This window comes from Geotrypetes seraphini, chromosome 12, assembly GCF_902459505.1.
Source record: "Geotrypetes seraphini chromosome 12, aGeoSer1.1, whole genome shotgun sequence".
Lineage (NCBI taxonomy): Eukaryota > Metazoa > Chordata > Amphibia > Gymnophiona > Dermophiidae > Geotrypetes > Geotrypetes seraphini.
This window is the reverse complement of record NC_047095.1, coordinates 20,430,442-20,442,725: the sequence shown is the minus strand read 5'-3', so window position 1 is coordinate 20,442,725 and position 12,284 is coordinate 20,430,442. Positions and strand designations below refer to the sequence as shown.

The 12,284-nt window shown below is 44.3% G+C and overlaps 1 protein-coding gene across 2 annotated transcripts in view; it reads left to right on the top strand.

Moving 5' to 3' along the window:
* The first annotated feature begins 512 nt into the window (after positions 1-512).
* Positions 513-12,284, top strand: part of LOC117346823 (cytochrome c-type heme lyase) — a 48,498-nt gene continuing 36,726 nt past the window's right edge. The window contains exons 1-2 of one of the 2 annotated variants that reach the window (XM_033916949.1): positions 513-592; positions 4,481-4,542. In XM_033916949.1, the coding sequence (XP_033772840.1) occupies positions 528-592; positions 4,481-4,542 (127 nt within the window). In that variant the 5' untranslated portion in view covers positions 513-527. Of the gene's footprint in view, positions 593-4,480; positions 4,543-10,179; positions 10,316-12,284 lie in introns of those variants that run through there. The other variant, XM_033916950.1, reaches the window with a different exon arrangement.

The following is a 12,284-nucleotide window of genomic DNA, read 5'->3' as shown; positions in this document are numbered from 1 at the left end:
CACAGACTGCTTTCAAGCTTTGGGAGAAGGTGCCTTCTTTCCATACACAGTATTCTCTGTTTGTCAGGAACTTATTGAACCAGTTGAGGACAGTTCCAGTCAGACCTAGTTCACTGAGTTTATGTAGGAGCTTATGATCAACAGAGTCAAACGCAGCTGATATGTCAAACTGTAGAAGGATTGATTAGTGCCCCTTGCTCAGCATCTGTTTGTTTTTGGAGATTAGTGTGAGTAGTAGTAGTAGTTCTGTGCCGTGTTGGGGCCTGAAACCATACTGAGAGGAATGTAGGCAGGATAATTTGTCTAGGTAGACTGTGAGTTTTGTACAAACCAGTGTTTTCAAGAAGTTTGGTGAGTAGAGGTATCCCAGCTATGTGTCTGAAGTTGGAGGGAGAGAATAGGTCATCTCCTTGCCTTTTTTGGGATGGGAGTGTGAGAGCAATGTGACCCATTTGGGTCTAAGAGGTTGTTTATCAATGAGGTCAGCCAATGAGTGAGTTTATTAGGGATATGGGAATATAAGTGGGATGGGCATTTGTCTAATATGCTGGTTTTGGGTAGATTGTTTAGTTGGGGGAACACTTCATCTGGGGTGAGTAGTTCAGAGGTGCTCCAGATTTGGTCTCCTGTGCAGGGATCAGTGGCAATGGGATCAGATTGGTTCTTTGGCTGTATAGTGCTTGAGATTTTGCTGATTTCTGCTTGTACGCTCTTAATTTTGTCTTGGAAGTAATTTGCTAACTCTTGGGCATTGGGTTGGGTGTTAGTAGCTGCTAAGCATGGTATTGGGGTGGGGGGCAATAGTTGTATGCATTAGTTGGAACAGTTTCTTGATGTAGAAGGTAAGGTTGTCTATTTCTGAGGCAAATTAGAATTCTTTGGCTTCAGCTAAATGGTGTTTGTAGGATTTTATTGCTGTTTTCCATGCCTGTTTGTGGTTAGAGGAGGGAAGTTTCTGCCATTGTCTTTCTAAATGGCAACAGTTTTGTTTCTCAGCCTTTAGGGCATCATTGTACAATGGGGATTGTTTGTCTGTTCTGACATAAAGGCGCAATGGAGTTTAATGTTTGAAGAGTCTCATTGTCTCAGTTGCTTAGCTGTACAGTTGCCGACTTACGCAGGTGATCAGTTACTGTGGACCAAAACTGATCAGGATCTATATTACCTCTGCTTAAGTCTCTCCTATCTTCTCCCCTGTGTCTGCCAATTCTAGTTTCCCCTTAGGCCCCTTCTAACTCTTTGAATCCCAGGGATTCACCCCACCTAGGATGCAGACAGAACACTAAAAAAAACAAAACAAAACCAGGAAGGAAAAAACCCCATACCATTTGTACTTTACAGGCTGTTAAGCCAACATTCAGTCAGTAGCCTCCTCTTTCTTAAATTAATAGTGTTAAGCCAGTTCCATTTCCTCATGGCTGACTATGAGTAGTTCCTTCTTTGGGAAAATTACTCACTTTCCTCTCCTTAGGCCAGGGGTGTCAAAGTCCCTCCTCGAGGGCCGCAAAATCCAGTTAGATTTTCAGGATTTCCCCTAATGAATATGCATGAGATCTATTAGCATACAGTGAAAGCAGTGCATTCAAATAGATCTCATGCATATTCATTGGGGGAATCCTGAAAACCCGACTGGATTGCGGCCCTCGAGGAGGAACATTGGCACCCTTGCCTGATGCAGTACTGAAGACTCCCAGTCCATTACCCCTGTTTCCTCGGAAAGCCTTGCCAACCAAACCTCCAGTTCACTCCTAGATGGAACTTGAAAACTTCCCTGAAGCTCTGGGGACAGACTTATATGGCCTGCCTTACTTACCAAGGATACTGCAGGGACTTTCCATTCCCAGGCTTTCTCTTCCAGTTCAGCTTTTAAGATTGTCTTGGGCTGGAACAGCTAGCTGAGGCCAATCACTACAATCAGGAAAGCCAGAGGGCTTAGCTTGTATACTGAGAGGAGTAGGGGCTAGGAACATAGCTTCCTGGTCTGGGAAGCTCTTTTTAAAGGAACAGGGCCCATTTATTGCCTTGTCTATAGGTATCCTTGCCACAAGGATATACACAAACATGAAAAACTGTCAAATGTCCCATCTAAGTGTCATTGTGGACGATAAGATGAAATCTTCTGCCTAGTATGCTGCAGCAGCCAAAAAAACAAACCGGAGGGTAGGAATTATTAGAAAAGGGATGGAAAATAAGACAAAGAATATAATGCCTTGTATTGCTCCACCGCTTTCCTAATAATTCCTAGCAACTTCTTTGCTTTTTTGACTCTTGCTGCACACTGGGCAGAATATTTCAGCATATTGTCCACAATGACACCTAGATATTTTCCTGGGTGCTAGCTCCTAAAGTGGAAGCTAGCATCAGGTAACTGTGACGTTAATTATTTTTCCCAACATGCATCACTGCATTTGTCCACATTAAATTTCATCTGCTGTTTGGATGCCCAGTCTTCCAATTTCCTAAGGTCTTCATGCAATTTTTCATTCATGTTCTTGCATGCATTTTAACAACTTTGAATAGTTTTATGTCATCTGCAAATTTAATCACCTTATTTATCATTCCCATATCTAGATCATTTATAAATATGTTAAATAGCACCTGTCCCAGTACAGATCCCTGTGGCACTCCACTATTCACTCTCCTCCACTGAGAAAAACAGTAATTTAACCTTGCCCTCTGTTTTCTATCCATTAACCAGTTCCTAATGAACAAAAGAACATTGCATCCTATCCCATGGTGGTGGGAGTGTGAATGGGTTGAGCAATCATTACACCCAGGCACTTCAGGCCTTCCTTTTGTTCTACCAGGTTCTTTGTCACACTTCACTGACACTGCTAAAAACACGACCAGGTTTCTCTGGCTACCAAAGATTGCTCCAGCCTCTACTGGTCCCTCTGGTTACTTCTGATCACTCTGGTCAATACAGGTCATCCCTGGATATTAAGGTAGATAATTCCTTCTGGTCACTCACTCTGGGGCCACTACTGGTCACCAACCTCCTGGTTCCCTACTGGTCTCTCCTATTCCTCTGATAGTCACCACCAATCTCTCTGCCAATCATAATTCCACCAGTATACTAGTTACTCCCTGAGGATTCTCCCAGTCCTATGGGCTTTCTGGTTATTTCACAAGCTGTTCAGACTGGTCTAAGACAAGCTTGAGGAGTTAAACTAAAGCTAATACTTCTCCTCTTCAAGATCACCTGACTCCTGAAAGAACTGTTGTTTTTTTTCCAGCTTGCTGTGCTGGAACTGTTCTTTTCAGCATCCTTTTCCACTCAGGGTGAGTAGACAGCTCCTAGGTGCATTTGTAAGAACTTGTATGCAAATTAGCTCCATTACCACTGGCTTCCTTCTGCTGGCCAGTGACAGGATCTTCACCCTGCAGAAGGCAGTAGATAAAGAAAAATGTTCTCTGCTATAAAATGATCCCTCTCCACACTTTAGTGAGAGTACAGCTAAATCTAAAGTAATGTGCATCAGCCTATGAAAAACTGTGCTCCATTTTTCACCGAAAAGGACAGAACATCCTTAGCTAGTCTGCAATCATGTATTCTGTAAACAATTAACATCACTACTTTTGGGTACTCCTAAAAACAATCAAAAGCAAGCCTTGTAGAAAACAAGGTTTATTAGAAATTTGAATAGTGCACATGTGATTGGATATACTCCCCATCACCAGGAGTCTCAGACCTGAAGAAGAAATCTGTAGTAGGAAGCTGCTATCAGAAGACAACATGATGCATCTTGATGTATGATGTAATGATGTCTGTCATTGAGGCATCTTGTACAACTTATGGAATCTTAAATTTTGATGTATGTTTGGGCTTGGCCTTAAATGATATTCAAGTTTATTAGGATTTTATATACCGCCTATCAAGATTATCTAAGCGGTTTTTACAATCAGGTACTCAAGCATTTTCCCTCTCTGTCCCGGTGGGCTCACAATCTATCTAACGTACCTGGGGCTATGGAGGACTGAGTGACTTGCCCAGGGTCACAAGGAGCAGCGCGGGGTTTGAACCCACAACCCCAGGGTGCTGAGGCTGTAGATCCAACCACTGCGCCACACACTCCTCCACATCGTTGATGTGACGTGTATATTATATGTAATTTGATTTGATATGTAAGTGTGTCATCGAAGTGATTAGTATGACAAGTGTAAATATTTAAAATTTTGTATGTTAATATGTAACTCGCCCTGGATATGGGCGGGTGAGAAATAAACAAACAAACATGGGTTTAAAACTTGAGAAGAGAACACTGAAGCTCATTTGCATAGAGACACTGCAAAGATACCTGGGCGCTTGTTACTTACCCCAAGGGGAAAAGGGGTTAGAAAACAAGACTCCCAGGGCTCGTACCCTAGATAGTATGAATGTATTAGGAATGCTCAGCTACTGTTTGAGGGGGATGAATGTTAGCACTTACTAACCAGTAGTAAACCAAAAGGATCTTGATGCAACTTTTTTTTTCCTTAGAGATGGATCCAGCCTAGCAAAGACTGCTAGCGAGAACTGTTGTACTAATAATGGCTGTTCAGGCAAGTTACAATAAGAATGAGCTGCTGCTAGTTGGGGGAGGGTGCTGCTGCTTATTGAGGGTAAGATTACTAGCATTTACTTGCATAAAATCTGGACCCATAGACCCACCCCCAGTTCCGTCCATCCCTGCCCTGTTATGCCTATGCCATGCCCCAGCCTTGCCTCCTAGACCCACCCCCCCTCAGCCTGTTCTCGTCGGTTGGGAGGGCATCTGCACGTGACATCACTGTGTTGCACCTGCGCATGCCTCCTCCTGATGCGATCTGCAGAGGAAGTATTTCAAAATCTGGACAAAGTGCCAGGTTTTGAAAAGCTGTCCAGCTAAATCTGGTCATCTGGTAACCGTAATTGAGAGGGAGGGGAAGGGATGGTGCTGCTGCTGCTAGTCAGGGGGAAGGGGAAGAGAGAGATACGGCAGCTAGTTGGGGGAAGGGAAAGGTGTTGCTTGAACCTTGGTGTTGGGAGGGAGAGCTGCTTCTGGACTGGAGGCAGAGAAGGTGAAGTGCTGCTGGACATAGGTGGTGGTGGTGGGGAAGTTGAGAGGGAGAGGTGCTGCTTGACTGGGGACAGGGGTGTGAGGTCCGCAGGGCTTCTCATTTTCTAATTCTTGCAGACCTTATGGATCCCGCTCACCCCATGTATCCTCATCTTACCCCCCCCCCCACCCCCTCCAGCAGGATCTGTGAGGTCTGTTGCAGTTAGAAAATGAGAATCCCTATGTGGACCCCACTCCACGGTCACTTTGTTTTTAAGGCCATGCGCTTTTAGTTCTGTGGGGGTCCGTGAGATCCTCCTTTTAACTTCTACCTATGCTGGCTTCTTTTCTGTTTGTGGTTGGGATTGCTGTTACTGAATGCTGGAGTCTCACCCTAGTTCTCCCTTTTGTTGTGCCCAGCTTTTCTGCACCCCCGTGTCTCAAATGCCTTCTACCTGGAGGCCCCACGGATCCTGCGGAGCTAAATCACATGGCCTTAAAAAGAAAGCAGCCATGATGTGGGGTCCACAGAGATCCTTGTTTTAACTCCCACAGACCTTACGGATCCCGCTCATCCCTGAGATGAACTGAATTTTAAGGACATGTGGTTAAGAACCACAAGGTCCGTGGCGTCTTCGATTTACCCAGTCTCCCAAAGGCTGGTCTAAAATCCAATAGTAGTGTGGACTTCTAACAAACATATAAAGTGTGATTCGCATAAATTATATTCCATCGCATTCCTACCTGGGGACAACATTGCTGCAATTTCTTTTTTTTATTATTATTAATTTAACTTTTTAAACATCAAGATTAATATCTCTTACAGGAAATTACAGAAATCATATACAGTCAAACCTCGGTTTGTGAGTAACGTGGTTTGCGAGTGTTTTGCAAGACAAGCAAAACACTCAAGCAAACTGTAACTCGCAAACCGAGCACCGACTTGATTTGCAAGCCCTGACCCAGCTGTATTGCTTCCCCAGAGGCCACCGGCGCTGCTCCCTCCTTTCGCAAACGCCTCCTCCCTACCCTCCCTACCCTCACTGACCAGCCCTGTCCTTACCCGTGAGGGAGATCCAGAAGGCTTTGAGCATGTACAGATGCTCAAGGCCCAGCAGAAAACCGGCGGCAGGCACTTTCTAACACTGGCGGCGCACGGGTAAGGACAGGGCCAGTCGTGGTGGGGGGGAGAAGGAGGCAATAGCAGGGCCTGTGGCCTCGGGGGGAGCATGGGAGTCGGGGTGAGTGGCAGGAGTGGGCCAGCACCTGAAAGTCCTGGGGGGGAGGGGGGTAGTGGCATCCAGGGGGGCTATGCACATGAATGGCAGGACCAACAGTGCCTATCCGGGCTCAGCGGCGGTGGTTTGATTACAGCCAGCACCCTGGAGCCAGAGCGCACCATCACAACCCGCAGTGACATGAGCGCCCTGCAGTATAGCCCCCTCTCCAGTTCCCAGAACTAGGTGAGAGGCAGCAAACAGCAGAAGAGGCCTCCCCATGAGAACTGTAGCAGCCGCGTGGATAGGTCCGTGGCAGAGGCAGCAATGGAGGCATCGCTAATGATAATTAAGTTTTTGGGATGTGGAATGGTCCGAGTTTACATTAATTTTTATGGGGAAAGTTGCTTTGATATACGAGTGCTTTGGACTACGAGCATGCTTATGGAACGAATTATGATCGTAAACCAAGGTACCACTGTACTTCCATTTTACATTATATAAATGAAAAAAAAAAATTAAAGAAAATGATAAATTACTTAACTACAGTCCACAAATATAGAAGGGCAAGGTCAGGAAAAAGTCCCCAGGAAGGGATCAATATTAATTAACTAAGCATAAATCAAAAATAAATAAAGCAGGATATCTCCAATGAAAGTATTCTCATGACTCAATATTACACTGCTTCTTCTTGGGCTGCCATTGATATCTCCTTACTCTCGAGAAAAAAAACCGCAACTGAAAAGGATCATAAAATATATACCTATTTTCTTGATAATGCATAAAACATTTACAAGGAAACCTTAACTGATAGGAATTTTTGTTGTACTGTAGTAAAGTACTGTAATTTCCTTAGGAACATCCTCTCTCCTAACTTGAGTCCATTTTGAGACATCAGGAAATATTGTAATTGTAAATATAACTTTAATATCATCTCCTTATCTTGGAAAAATACAAAAGACACCAAAAGTGTAGCACGAGCCACAATTTCTATGTCCGATGATTCCAATAATGCAGAAACATCTATTCCTTCCCCTATGAACTTCACCTCTCTCTGGGATCTTTTTAAATAATACAGTTTCTGTAGAGGAGGAACTCTACAGAAACTGTATTATTTAAAAAGATCTCTTCTTGAATCTTCAGTGTTTAAACTAGGAAATCTTTAAACAGATCACATGAAGACACATACTTAGACACTGGAAAATTTAGAATTCTCAGGTTTAAGTTTCTGGTTTGATTTTCTAAGTTTTCCATTTTTCTTGTTGTTTTACCATATTTTCCACAGCCTTAACCGTTTGATTAATTTTTGTAATCTCAGTAGCTTGTTTTTGGACCTCCATCTCAACTTGGACGAGTTTTGTCAAAAGGTTTTATGTAAAAGACATGAAATTTATACTGACCGAATGTAAATTCTCCATGGCAGTCCATAAAAGAGTCCAGTGTTACTACCTGGGGTTTTTCCAATAGCTTGATTGTAGGAATCACGGCTTGTTCTTCCTCTTCGGCCCCTACAGCTCCAGGGCCTAAACCTGAGCTCTCCCTGCAATCCCCTCCGCTCATACCTCTGGGTATACTGGCCCCAGCAGGCTGCAACACAGCAGCCGACGAATCACCCTCTTCCGGGTTTGCCTGGGTTCCAGGTGCAGTTGCATTTGGTGATCTTCAAGAACCCTCTACAATTGGCCAATTCACCCTTTCCTCTCTGGGAGCTGGGAGAGGGTTGGGTCCAGCAGGGCTCAACAAGAGCTCATTGTCTAAGCTAAGCGTTTCCTGCAGCTCAGCAGCAGAAGCGCCAGGTATCATTGGAGTCAACGCAAAGAAGGTCATCAGCGTCTGTCGCAGAAACAGGTGAGGGGTTAACCTGCTGCCTCCCTCTTCTTTTAGACATTTTTAAAGTCACAGAGTAAATTTCAGTAGGGAATATACCATCGAAGAGGGAGCCTAAAACTCTTCATCCTGCTTGGTCACCATCTTGCCCCCCTATACTGGTCATAAGGGAGTACCTTTGCTGCAATTTCTAGCAAATGGCTTCCTTTAAAATGGTTTATAATTTGGGGTTTTGTTTGTTAACATCATTGACAGAAACAGCAGCTGGAATGAAAAGCAGCTGATGGGAAGATCCTGGGTCACAAAGGCTTGTGAAACAGCCGAAGTAAGGCATGATTAACTATTGGGATTTCAAGACTAGGAGACGTCTCGGGGTCCATCCTAATGCCCAGCACAGAGCGAGCCTGTCACTGCAGGGAGGAATTTCTCGCCTTTATAGCAGAGGGGCTGTTCTAAGAAATGTTTCTCAGTAGGGCCAGTGTAAAAGTCCAGACAGGCGCCGCAAGTCGCACATCCCATGATGCACAAGTGACATCATACATCAGTGTGGGGGATCGCCGTAAGCGGGGGAAGGCTTTTAAGGTAGACACTGAAGGATTGGAATTGTAGGACATTCATGTACGGCTCTTATTGACATGTAAAAGAAAAGAAAAAAGGTAGAAACATATCAGTAGTCCACCTATTTAAGAGGATCTGGGAGAATCCAGAGGACCCCACAAATCCGTCTGTTACTTTTTGCCCCTGACGCTTGACATTGCAAGGAGGTAAGAGCTCCTGCAGGTGCATTTCTTAGCGTGGCCATCTTGGATCCCACCAAACCCAGGATGTACTTGATAGGTCTGCCGTTTTAACCAATAAACGATTTTTAATTTTTGTACAAATTAGGAAGAAAAATTGAATGTGAATCCACCTTGTAAATAAGTATGTCAATAACGAGGTTGGGAGTACTTTTTAAAAAGGTGCAAAGTGTTTGGGTATCAGATGACATTTTTATCCCTTTTGTTTACGATTCTTTGAAGGCAAGTGTTAATGTTGTCTTTCCTCCACTTTCCAGGCACCTACTAGTTTATCATTTCAAGGATCTATTTGTAGTACACTGGATCTACAGACTTATATGTATGATGGTTCAAAAAGACTGTTTCAGACCTGTGTTCAATATGGTTACCTCAATGCCACACACACATATTCCTTTACATTTTCTTTTATTGTACTTTACTGAATTTACAATATAATGTTCTCCATTTGTTTGGTTGTTACAAGATATTGGGCTGATTTATCGAGTGTTGTATTTTGATTATCTGGACTCCTGATGCAGGCACACTATCTAGCTGTGTCAAGTTCACTTCTCCAGATGCAATTTGTTCCGTTTCAATGACTTTTAAATACCTGCAATTGAAATAAACATTGATGCTTATTTTACTATTGTTCCTCACTCTGCTTTCCACTGTTCATTTATCCTTGAGGCATTGTTCTGTTTTGAGGGGGTTTCTTTCTAGTACTCATGTATATCTGGATTTTTTTTTTAATTTTTTAAATAAGTTATATTTATGTGAATTCTCAATGGATAAACTTCTTAAAGGACAGCAGAAGTGGTAAAAATGATACAAGAACGGGCTCCAAAGTGTCATTTTTGAATACTATGCCCGTAGCAGTGGGCATTATAAGATGTTTCTATTGACTGTTAAAGGCACCATGGTGAAGGAGTTCTGTCAATTATACTTTAAAATGTACATGAATGGCAGAAAGCTGCGGGATTTTGCTGATGGGTAATTTGGCTGACACTTACTATTTGCATTATGTAATGTGATTTTCATTAGAATAGAGAACATTATTGCCATCAACCAGTCAGTGATCAGATTACATTAAAGAGTGGAAGGTGAGAGCCAGTGCCCACCCCACCCCCCGAGAACCGGCATCGCCCCGCCCACACCCTTACTGCGATCGGCGATCGGCCACCGGCACGCAGTACCAACCCACAGGACGTGCCGGTGGCCGATCGCGGTAAGGGTACCGAAAGAGCCTGCCGCCTGCCAGTGCTGGGCCTTGAGCATCTGCGCATGCTCAAGGCCTTCTGGCTCCCGCTCTCTCCGAGATTCTAATGAGATTCTCGCTTTAGAATCTCGGAGAGAGCGGGAGCCAGAATGCCTTGAGCATGCGCAGATGCTCAAGGCCCAGCAGAGATCACCAGCAGGCGGCAGGCTCTTTCGGCACCGGCACGTTCTGGTTGGTCCTGCGTGCCGGTGCCTGATCACGGTAAGGAAAGGAAGGGGAGGGGAGGGGCGATGCTGGTGTATCTCATTTCTTCTGTTGACATGCTTTGTGACCTTGAGCAATCCACTTAACCTTTCTTTGCCTCAGATAAAGAACTTAGAACTAGATTTTCTAATGAGTCGTGAGTTCAGTTAGTAAATAGGTCCCATTGACAATGTATAAAATGCAAGTTTATAAATCTAGCTCTTAGATTGTAAGCACTCTTGGAAACGGAACTACCTTATGGGGAAACACAGAACATGATTGTTTATTGAAAGCTTCTATACACATGATGGCAGATAAAGGCCAAATGGCCCATCCATTCTGCCTATCCATAACATCCACTGTTTCCTCCTCTTCCTAAGAGATCCCACGTAACCTGTCACGCGGTTTCTTGAATTCAGACACAGTCTTTGTCTCCACCATTTGCACCGGGAGACTATTCCAGGCATCTTCACCTTTTCTGTAAGAAAAGTATTTCCTTAGATTACTCCTAGGCCTATCACTTCTTCAACCTATGCCCTCTCATTCCAGAGCTTCCTTTCAAATGAAAGAGATTTGCCTCCTGTGCATTTATGCCACGTAGGTATTTAAATGTCTCTATCATATCTCCCCTCTCCAGCCTTTCCTCCAAAGTATACATATTTAGATCTTTAAGCCTGTCCCCATATGCCTTATCACGAAGACCACACCATTTTAGTAGCCTTCCAGGTTCCCTCTGCCACGATCCCGTATATCAGAGGAGGGGCGGGACCGCAGCAGAGGGAACGTGCTGCGGAGGTCGACGGCAGCCTGCCTAGGATCGCTGCAGCACTGGCAATCCTCTGCAGGCTGCTTTGAAGGTGAGACCACGCTAGAAAGAAGATGCAGGCCTTTCGGGGGGGGGGGGGGGGGGGGGAGGTTGCAGCAGCAGCGGTGGACCCTGGTGTAGAAGTACACGGAGGGAGGGAAGGAAGAAGGGGTCCAAACAGACGTGCATATGCCGGACTGAGGGGGGGAGGGGAAGAAATAATGAGTCTAAAAATAGAGAAGAGGGAGTGAGATGGTGGACAATGGGATGGAGGGAAGGAACAGAAAGGGAGAGAAGTTGGACACAAGGGATGGTGTAGAGGGGGAATAGAGATACTGGATAGGAGGGTAGTTGGGAAGAGAAAGGGAGAGATGATGGATCCTGGAGTGGTGGGGAAGGAGGGAGAGATGCTGGATGAAAGGGTAGTTGAGAAAAGGAGAGATGTTGGCTCTGGGAATGGTGGGGTCCATCGCTGAAGCTGGGGGATGGAGACGAAAAAAAGGAAAGATGCCAGACCTCCGGGGGAGGAAACGGAAATGGAAAGGGAGGACAGAGATGGAAGATGGATGGTTAGCATGGAGAAAGAAAAAAAAATGACAAATGGGCAGGAATCTCTGGCAAGTGAGTTATCAGAAGACAATCAGATCCCAGGACCAGCATGATTTGAATAATGACCAGACAACAAAAGGTAGAAAAAACAATTTTATTTTCTGTTTTATGATTACAATATGTCAGATTTGAAATGTGTATCCTGCCAGAGCTGGAGTTAGACAGCAAGCGTGAACTAAGACCTAAAAGAGAGGAAAAGTCTTTTTTATTTATTTTGTTTACATCACAGAGCCGGCATGGGGTTGGAGAGATGGTAACCCTATACTTCTACTGAGACTAAGGGGTCCTTTTATTAAGGTGCACATTTAGCATGCGCTAAATCGGTTGGCGTACCTTAATAAAAGGACCTCTAAGTATATTAATAAAGAATTTGGCCTGCGAGTTAGCCTATGTTTTAGATTTTGGCCCCTTATGTGCTTGAGTTTGACACCCCTGTTTAAGAGCGATTAAAATAATATATAGGGATCCTTTAAAAAGCTGCACTGAAAAGTACCCTGCACTATTTTTAGCATGTAGATTTCCTGTGCACTGAGACCACTTTTTAGTGCAGCTCTAAAATGGTCAGAGTTTGCC